General features: G+C 52.3%; 1 protein-coding gene across 2 annotated transcripts in view; it reads right to left on the minus strand.

Moving 5' to 3' along the window:
- Window positions 1-1,355: 1,355 nt before the first annotated feature.
- LOC103265982 (NADH-cytochrome b5 reductase 3) overlaps window positions 1,356-10,419 on the minus strand; it is a 28,560-nt gene continuing 19,496 nt past the window's right edge. For both annotated transcript variants that reach the window (XM_021715294.1, XM_008063627.2), the window contains exons 8-9: window positions 7,976-8,075; window positions 1,356-2,406 (exon numbers count right to left, since the gene is read on the minus strand). In XM_021715294.1, coding sequence (XP_021570969.1) covers window positions 2,234-2,406; window positions 7,976-8,075 — 273 coding nt within the window. In that variant the 3' untranslated portion in view covers window positions 1,356-2,233. The remainder of the gene's footprint in view (window positions 2,407-7,975; window positions 8,076-10,419) is intronic.

The raw sequence follows: 10,419 nt of genomic DNA on the forward strand, positions 1-10,419 counted from the left end.
CGGCCACTGCACTCCAGTCTGGGCGACTGAGTGAGACTCCAACTCAAAAAATAAATAAATAAATAAAAAATAAAGACGGAACTCTCAGTGGCCACACTGCCTTCTGTTTCCAGGAATCAATCCTAAAGGAAATCATCTGAAAAGAGGGAGAGGACCGTTTGTGGTTTACAAAACCCACAAGAGGGAAGCAGTCTGTTCATTAAGCAGTAAGACATGATCCAGCAGGGTTTATGGCTAGTGTCTGGTGGCGGAAGCTCATCTGATGGTGAGGGAAACAGCACTATATGGTGGGCCAGGACCACTGGGTTTCAGTTAGTCAGAGCCTTTCCCTCTGGGTGTCGGGCATTTTTTTTTTTCAGTGGGGATCTCATTCTGTTGCCTAGGCTGGAGTGCAGTGGCACCATCAGGGCTTACCACAACCTCTACCTCCTGGGCTCAGTCAATCCTTCCACCTCAGCACATCTGGCTAACTTTTTTACTTCTTTGAGTCAGAGTCTCACTCTTGTCACCCAGGTTGGAGTGCTATGGCACACTCACAGCCACCACAGCCTCAACCTGCTGGGCTCAGGTGATCCTTCTGCCTCGGCCTTCCAAGTAGCTGGAATCACAGGCATGTGCCATACCATGCCTGGCTAATTTTTTGATTTATTGTAAAGGCAAGGTCTCGACAAGTTGCCCAGGCTGGTCTCAAACCCCCAAGCTCAGGCAATCAATCCTCTTGCCTCGGCCTCCCAAGGTGTTGAGATTACAAGCCACTGTGCCCAGCTGGATTTTTTTTTTTTTTTGAGACAAGGTCTTACTATGTTGCCCTGGTTAGTCTCCAACTCCTGGGCTCAAGCAACTCTCCTCCCCAAATGCTGGGATTACAGGTATAAGCCACTACACCTGGCCATGTTGGGTATTTTTTGTCCTGTGTATATTTTTCTGCAGTTCCCAAATTTTCTACAACAAACACGTACATGAGAAATAAGCGTAAGGCTGGGCATGGTGGCTCACCTCTGTAACCCCAGCACTTTGGGAGGCAGAGGGGAGAGGATTGCCTGAGCCCAGGGGTATAAGACCAGCCTGGGCAACTTGGTGAAAACCCATCTCTACAACAAATAAGAAAATTAGCTGGGTATGGTGGCATGCACCTGTAGTCCCGCTACTTGGAAGGCTGAGGCAGAAGGATCACCTGAACCCAGCAGGTTGAGGCTGCTGTGGCTGTGATAGTGCCACTATACTCCAGCCTGGGCCACAGAATGCGACTCCAACTCAGAAAAAAATAAACAAGTGCTGGACCTTGTGCAGTCCTTTCCTGTGCCCTGCCCCCACTCCCATGATGCAGGTCAGAGATCCAAGGAGCTGCAGGAGGGTTGATATTAGCAAAATTTTACTTCGATTTTTTTCTGCACATAAATGACTCTGAAAAAGCCGATATGCAAGAGGCTAAGACAGCTAATGTCTAAAGGCAACATCAAGGCCACCGGTTCATCTCTCAGACAAGAGGCACTGCTCAAAGTCTCCCCAGTGCTGGGGGTGAGGGCAGGAGGAGGGGCAGGTTCGGAACAGAGGAATAAATAAGCACAGCTGTCGTGGTCCTACCAGCAGGGCTGGTGGTCCCGGCCAGGACCCCAAAACTGAAAGGTGGTCCATGGGACTGCCAAGCCAACAGCCTGCAACTCCATGACTGAAACAGTTGGATGTGTTGGGGAATGCTGGGATTCTGGGATGTACCCCATGCCAGCCCCCTCTTCCCATTCCAGCCAGGGGCAGAGCCACGATCCTGGCTGGCCAGGCCTGCCTGTCACCCCAGCAGCAGTAGAGGCGAGGATGGTGGTGGGCCGGCCCTGGTGCTGCAGTGCTGGATGGCCCATATACTCATTAAACATCTGGACTATGGTCACTGCCAGGAGGGGCAGGCGGAGCGTGAACTGGCAGCCCTCGGCCCTGTAGTGTGTGTTGGGGTGGACAAGAGGTCGTGAGGACAGGGGTGGGGCTGGGCATCTCTGGGAAGAACCAGGGCCAGACAGAACTGACCTGAAGGTTCGGCTGTGGCCCACCTGAAACAGAACCTGCCCAAAGGGGCCCCCCAGGGGCCAGCTTGGCTGGGTAATCACCAGGGCTCGGGCAGGCCAGGCTGAACCCGGCCCCAGGGTGAGACATGGGCGAATGTGGGGAGATGGCCGGTGGGTGTGGACAGAGTGTGGCGCATACGCGGGGCAGTGGGCAGCGTGTGGCCAGTACCCAGTCTTCAGAAGGCAAAGCAGCGCTCCTTGGGGTGGCCCACCCGGTCCAGGTTGGGTAGACAGGCGTACTGGATCATGGGTGGGGGTCCGCACATCAGCACCAGTGGCTCCTCCTCCGGGGGTGGAAGGTGGTCCCGGATCATCTCCTCATTCACGAAGCCCTGGCTGTAGTCCCAGGCTGTGGGGGAAAAGGCCAGGAGAGCTGAAGTACAGCTGTGTGGCAGATCAACCAGATCAGATCCCCACACCCTGCTGGCTTATTAAGCCCCTGGGATGTGAACTCCGCCCCACTCCCCTTTTTTTTTTTTTAAGTCAAAGACTCACTCTGTTGCCCAGAGTGGAGTGTAGTGGCACGCTCATGGCCACCACAGCCTCATCCTGCTGGATTCAGATGATCCTTCTGCCTCAGTCTTCTAGGAGGCTGGAACTATAGGAGCGCGCCACCATGCCCACCTAATTTTTTGATTTATTGTAGAGATGAGGTCTCCCCCAGTTGCCCAGGCTGGTCTCGAACCCATGGGCTCAGGCAATCCTCTCACCTTGGCCTCCCAAAGTGCTGAGATTATAGGCGTAAGCCACCACGCCCAGCCTCCTTCCTTTTTTTTTTTTTAAGCAAGATTTGTTGAGAAGACAGAAAAGCTCCCACAGTGGGAGGGGACCCCAGGGGGTTGCCCTCTTTTTTTAAAAAAGAGATTGGATCTTGCTGTGTTGCCCAGCTGGTCTCAAATACCTGGGCCCAAGCGATCCTGCCTTGGTCTCCCAAAGTGCTGGGATTCACCATACCCTGCCCCTCCTAGCCCCTCCCTTCTTTTCAACAAACACTGAAGAATAAAGAAATTGTTCCCAGCCAGCCCTGGCCCTGAGTCCCTGCTCCCAACTCTGAATCACACCTGTGGCTTCAGGCCCTGCTGCCTGAGACCAGAACACAAGCCCTATATGGTTACCCTCACCGTACTTTACAGCTTGCAAAGCCTCTGATGGGGCCACCCTGTGAGCAGACAGGCCAAGGGTTATTCATTTCATTTTACAGAAGTGAAAACCAAGACCCATAAGAAAGAGATTTGGCAGTAGCGGGACACTGGCGGGGGGTGGGGGGGGAGGACTCACAACATCAGCACCATCAACATGGGTACCTGACCTCTTTTTCTTTCTTTTTGAGTTGGAGTCTCACTCTATTGCCCAGGCTGGAGTGCAGTGGCACATTCATGGCAACCTTGACCTTCTGGGCTCAGGCAATCTTTCCACCTCAGCATTCTAAGTAGCTGGAACTACAAGAGCGCACCACCATGCCCAGCTAATTTTTTGACTCATTGTAGAGACGAGGTTTTGTCAAGTTGCTCAGGCTGGTCTTGAAATCCTGGATTCAGGCAATCCCCTTGCCTCTGCCTCCCAAAGTGCTGGGATTATAGGCGCAAGCCACTGCGCATGGCACCAGGCGAAGTGGGGACCAAAAGGAGGCCCAGACTTTACCTGTATGATGACTACTTGTATACCTAATCCTGAATTGCACCCCACATCTTTTTTTTTTTTTTGAGTTGGAGTCTCACTCTGTCACCTAGGCTGGAGTGCAGTGACTCTCGGGCCACCGCAGCCTTGACCTGCTGGGCTCAAGCAATCCTTCCACTTAAGCCTTCAAAGTAGCTGGAACTACAGGCATGCACTACCATGCCCGGTTGATTTTTTTTTAATTTATTGTAGAGATGAGGTCTCACCAAGTTGCCCAGGTTGGTCTTGAGCCCATGAACTCAGGCAATGCTCTTACCTCGGCCTCCCAAAGTGCTGAGATTATAGGCATGAGTCACCATGCCTGGCTGTACCCCACATCTTTAAAAAAACACTGAGGCCCAGAGGAGCCAGAGTTTAGTTGTTCAAGGTCACAGAGAGGCAGGGACACGGCTGAGACATGAACTCCAGGCTCCAGAGGTCCCCAAGCAGTTGACCAGCCCCAGGCTGCTCAGGGTGACATTGAATAACCCTCCTCCCACAGGCCCACTGTGTGAGTCCACTCACCTTCCGGCCCTGCACTTGCCTTCCCTTCCCTCCCACTTTCCATTTGTGCTCCTCTGACTCACCAGACAAGTCTTTATAAGCCTCCTAAAATCCCTTCCAGAACAGGGTGGGGCATGGAAAACATTTTCATAGCGTGGGCAATGGATTTGAAAGTACTTTGTAAAAAACCACGTGGGATAAACTGTATTTGCTGGTGACTAGGCGACAGAGTGAGATTCCTCAGAAAAAAACCCAACAATGTGCAAGTCTCTAAGGCACATCTGAATTTTGCAAGGATTGTGTTTAGATTAGATATTTTTCCTTTTATTTATTTATTTATTTATTTCCAAGGACGGGGCCTCACCATATCGCCTAGGCTGGAGTACAGTGGCTAATTCACAGGAGCCATAACAGTTCACTGCAGCCTCCAACTCCTGGGCTCAAGCAATTCTCCCACCTCAGCCTCCTGGAAGCTGGGACTACGACTGCATGCCACCAGGCCTGGTTTAGTGTGTTTTCCTTTGTACATGCATTGAAGGTGGCTCGGGGGACCCAAGTCAACTCCCCTCACCACGTGTTCTAGTACTGTCCCCTGATCTTTTCCTGAGCACCATTTTCTTTCTCAACATCTAGAATTTCTGCTTATCCCTAATGCTACAGCAGTTCCTCACCTGGTCTCAAATTGTGGGTAGGGTGGTGACAAATATAAGTGAAAAATGCTAGGAGACTACCCAACCACTCCTCCCACTGGTCCTTGCTGCTAAGAAACTGGCCCCAGGTTGGGTGCGGTGGCTCACGCCTATAATCCCAGGACTTTGGGAGGCCCAGATGAGAGGACTGTCTGAGCCCATGGGTTCGAGACCAGCCTGGGCAACTTGGCAAAACCTCATCTCTAGAATAAAAATAAATAAAATAGCCGGGCATGGTGATGCATGCCTGTAGTTCCAGCTACTAGGAAGACTGAGGTGAAAGAATCGCCTGAGCCCAGCAGGTCGAGGCTGCAGTGGCTGAGAGCATGCCACTGCCCTCTAGCCTGGGTCACAAAGTGAGACTCCAACAAAAAAAAAAAAAAAACAACAAGCCGGGCTCGGTGGCTCAGCCTGTAATCCCACACCTTTGGGAGGCTGAGGTGAGTGGATTGCCTGAGCCAGCAGGTTCGAGACCCACCTGGGCAGCAAGACCTCATCTCTACAATAAATCAAAAAATCAGCCGGGCGTGGTAGTGCATGCCTGTAATTCCAGCTACTTGGAAGGCTGAGGTGGAAGGATCGCCGGAGCCCAGCAGGTCGAGGCTGCGGTGGCCGGGAGTGGCCACTGCACTCCAGTCTGGGCAACAGAGTGAGACTCCAACTCAAAAAAAAAAAAAAAAAAAAAACCAACAAAAAAAAGAAACTGGCCCTGGAGGTGGGCTCGGCGCTACCACCTGCCACCACCAGGGGTCAGCATCGGCCCCTTCCTGCTGGATGAGGCTGTCCACTGGCACTAGTGGAAAGGATTTCTCATCATGGTTAAAGGCTGCCATGCCAACGAGCCAGCCCTGCCCACACAATCAGAAACTGCAAGCAGGCGGGATGCGGTGGGTAAACCCAGCACTTTGGAAGGTTGAGATAAGAGAATTGTCTGAGCCCAGAGGTTTGAAACTAGCCTAGGCAACTTGTCGAGACCTCATCTCTACCATACAATAAAAAAATTAGCCGGGCATGGTGGTGCACGCCTGTGGTTCCACCTGAGCCCAGTAGGTTGAGGCTGTGGTGGCCGTGAGTGTGCCACTGCACTCCAGCCTAGGCGACAGAGTAAGACTCCTCAGAAAAAAAAAAAAGAAAGAAAGAAACTGCAAGCAGAAGGGAGGAGACCCATTTTTGATTTCTTCCCTTTTGATACATGGATACAAGGTGATGGGGACAGAGCTTCCTTGCCAGCAGATGGTGTGTGGGGAACAGTGAGGTTGTGTGAGGAGCAGAGGAGAAGCAAGGGCAGGATGGCAGGACGTGACGCAGACCTCAAGCTGTGCTCTTGTGGCTGCTTCAAAAATGTCCCATTTCTGCCGGGCGCGGTGGCTCAGCCTGTAATCCCAGCACTTTGGGAGGCTGAGGTGAGTGGATTGCCTGAGCCCGTGGGTTCGAGACCCACCTGGGCAGGCGAGACCTCATCTCTACAATAAAATCAAAAATTAGCCGGGCGTGGTAGCACGCACCTGTAATTCTGGCTACTCGGAAGGCTGAGGCGGAAAGATCGCCGGAGCCCAGCAGGTCGAGGCTGCGGTGGCTGGGAGCGGCCATTACACTCCAGTCTGGGTGACAGAGTGAGACTCCAACTCAAAAAAAAAAAAAAAAAAAATGTCCCATTTCCAACATTTAGAAATTTCCCAAGAAAATCTAGGTCCCAGCCGGTGGCTCAGCCTGTAATCCCGCGCCTTGGGAGGCTGAGGTGAGTGGACTGCCTGAGCCCGCGGGTTCGAGACCTGCCTGGGCAACTTGATGAGACCTCATCTCTACAAAAAATTAGCCGGGTGTAGCACGCGCCTATAATTCCGGCTACTCGGAAGGCTGAGGTGGAAGAATCACCGGAGCCCAGCAGGTTGAGGCTGAGGTGGCTGGGAGCGGCTACTGCACTCCAGTCTGGGCAACAGAGTGAGACTTCAACTCAAAAAAAAAAAAAGAAAGAAAATCTAGGTCTCTTGGCCAGGTGTGGTGGATCACGCCTATAATCCCGGCACTTTGGGAGGCCAAGGCAAGAGGATTGCCTGAGCCCATAGGTTCGGGACCAGCCTGGACAACTTGGCAAGACCTCATCTCTACAATAAATTAAAAAATTGGCCGGGCATGGTAGCACACGCCTGTAGTTCCAGCTACTTGGAAGGTTGAGACAGGATTGCCTGAGCCCAGCAGGTTGAGGCTGTGGGGGCTGTGAGCGTGCCACTACACTCCAACCTGGGCGACAGAGTAAGAAAGAAAAGTGGAAAGGCCTAGCCACACAGGGCTGTCTGTACTTCTGCAAAGCAGGACTGCCCCTTCTGGTGGAGGCAGATGCTCTCCAATTTACTTCAGTCCCACCACTCTCTACAATCTCTCAACCCTGAAGCCAAACATCACTGGAATTATCCAGAAGGAAGCCTGAGCTTCTGCTTTTCTTACAGTAAAGAAGACATTAAGCTATATCCTGAACCCACATCTCTACCTGAAGCAGGAGAAGGAAGGATAGTTTAATTCTCAGAGGGCAACCTCAATCTAAGTGGCAGGGTGGCCCTCACTCAGTGCCTCCCGCATGGTCTTGGCTCTCCCACAGCTCTGCATGACCTTGGCAAACAGCTTACCCACTGGACAGGCAGCATGAGGGTAACCACAACGTCAGTCCAGCCCACTCCCCAGGGCTGGTGATGGGACAGAAAATGGCCTTGGAGAGCACAAACTGTAAAGTGGAAGCAACAGCTCCCACGGCTAACATTGCCCTTGGAGACCTGCCCGAGTGGGCCCAGCCCAAGGAGAGGACACCAGGCCTCCCTCCAGTGAGGAACAGTGCAGCAGGCCGAGAAAGGACTCTGGTTCTGGAGGCAAGGCCTTGAGTTCCAGGCCAGGTTCTGGTGTTTTCTGGCTGTGTGACATGGGCCACTAATGTTCCCTCTGCACCCTTGATGCTCACCTGTGAGGCGGGGTCACACCACCTCCCTCTCACAGGGCTACAGTGAACAACCAGTGGGTTCATGGGAGCACAAGGCTCAGCCTACCCACCACGTCCTGCCCAGGACCTCCCACTCTCACCTTCAGGGGCTTTGTCCAGCGTGTACCAGAGCTTGAAGCGAGCGGAATGTTCGTTCCTCAGTTCCTCCAGCTCCGGCCGCAGCAGGATGTCCTTTTCAGTCTGTATGGGGACAGAGTCAGGCAGTCAGGAGGGGTGGGTGGCAGGGTCTGCCCTTGGAGACAATCAATGGAGATGCACCCAGGCAGCTGTTGACGACACCCACCCATTGACCACATGCTGGCAGAGCTCCCCATCACCCCTTTCTGCCTTCTCCTCTAAAGAGCCCACCAGAGCAGCTGACAAAGGGGTTTGCCACAAAAGAAGTTATGGGCCGGGCATGATGGCTCACGCCTATAATCCCAGCACTTTGGAAGGCTTAGGCAGGAAGATCACTTGAGCCCAGGAGTTCGAGACCAGCCTAGACAACACAGCAAGACCTCGTCTCTACAAAAACACACAAAAAATAGCGGGGCATGGTGGCATGTGCTTGGAGTCCCAGCTACTCAGGAGGCTGAGGCAGGAGGATCACCTGAGCCCATAAGGTGGAGGCCGAGGTGAAGCATGGTCATGCCAACTGCACTTCAGCCTGGGTGACAGAGAACTCGACACAAAAAAACAAAACAAAACCAAATGCGGCTGCAAACTGTTCTTAATGTTGTGGGGAAAGGAGAACAGCATAACAAGGAATGGAAAAACCAGAAAACAGAACCAAAAGGAGCCAGAGCCTAATCACAGCCAGCAGGGAGAAAGCAGGAGGGAGCTGTGCTGACCTCCATGGTGACTACCCCACGGGTGGCTACAGTACTTGAAACAGCCAATGGCTGTCAAAAGGAAAAGTGTTTGGTACCCTCAGCCCCTGGGCAGATCTTCCATTCTCAGGTTGTCCATTGTAATGGCAGGAATACAGATGCCACTCCCCACAGCTCCCCTGCCCTTCCGGCTGTGCCCAACCTTCTGTCTGGTCTGCAGCTCCGCCTCCTCCTGTCTCTACCTGGCCAGCTCCACATGGCCCGACAGAATCCTGCCTGCATCTAGGACCCCCCAGGGAGACTAAAAAATGTCTGCCAGGATTCTCCACCCTCCTTGTCTTGACCCACCATGACCAAAGAGGCCTGAATGTGCTCAGCGGGAAGAATCGCCAAGGGCCCGGTCGCAACCAGAGAGGGGGACAGCGACATTTCCTGAGTACCGACAGAAACCAAAACGGCACACACTGCCGTGACTCGTCCTCACAGCTCCTCAGTGTTATCCTCCAGGAAATGGGCTGCAGGTGGGAGCATAAGCCCCACATGTCCTGATTTCTGAGGTGAGGGGCTGAGGGCCCTTCCTGCCCTAATGGGATAAGGACAGGGACAAGGCTTGGCCCACAGGAGCTCAAGGTTAAAAAATGCAGAAAATATGGAAGACAAGAACAATCACCTGAAACCCTACAGAAATAAAAACTGTTAGGACTTTAGTGTCTTTTAGACTTTTTTTCTATATATAAATTTTAAAAATAAAAAAATGAAACCGGGCTCGGTGGCTCAGCCTGTAATCCCGCTCTTTGGGAGGCTAAGGTAAGTGGACTGCTGAGCCCGCGGGTTCGAGACCCGCCTGGGCAACTTGGCGAGACATCATCTCTACAATAAATCAAAAAATTAGCCGGGCATGGTAGCGCATGCCTGTAGTTCCAGCTACTTTGAAGGTTGAGGCAGAAGGATCGCCGGAGCCCAGCAGGTCGAGGCTGCAGTGGCTGGGAGCGGCCACTGCACTCCAGTCTGGGTGACAGTGAGACTCAAAAAATATATAAATAAATAAATAAATAAAAATAAAAAATGGGATCAGACCATGCATGCCACCTGCCACCTACTTTTCTCAGGTCAAGACACAGAGACTGTCCCCATGCCAGTGGCCCTTGCACCAACACCCTTCTTACCAGCTGCCACGTGCCCTAGGCAAGGGGACCACATGCTCCCTTTGACGGACCTTTAGACTGTTCCAACACCATCCCTTATGCACAATGCCTCTTGGAGCACCCTCACCATCCTTCCTGATCCTAAGGATAAATCTGAGGAAGGGTGGTTCCCAGGTAGAAACTTCTCCATCGTTAAGACACGTGATACACAAGAATAATTTATTCCCCAGGAAGGCTACACGATTTTACAGCCCAGCAGCATACCAAGTGTCCCTCTTCCTATACCTTTACCGGCAATGGTAATAATTAATATTAATATTTGATGGTAATATTTAACAACAAAAAATAAACCTGTCACTGGTTTAGTCATATATTTTCTTGTTAGTTTGTAAAACCACTTTTTTTTTTGAGTTGGAGTCTCACTCTGTCGCCCAGACTAGAGTGCAGTGGCCGCTCCCGGCCACCGCAACCTTGACCCGCTGGGCTCCGGCGATCCTCCCGCCTCAGTCTTCCAAGTAGCTGGAATCACAGGCATGCACCACCACGCTCGACTAATTTTTTTTTTTTTTT

The sequence above is a fragment of the Carlito syrichta genome, unplaced genomic scaffold (genome assembly GCF_000164805.1).
Source record: "Carlito syrichta isolate Samal-C Ts95f unplaced genomic scaffold, Tarsius_syrichta-2.0.1 Scaffold306957, whole genome shotgun sequence".
In the NCBI taxonomy this organism is placed as follows: domain Eukaryota; kingdom Metazoa; phylum Chordata; class Mammalia; order Primates; family Tarsiidae; genus Carlito; species Carlito syrichta.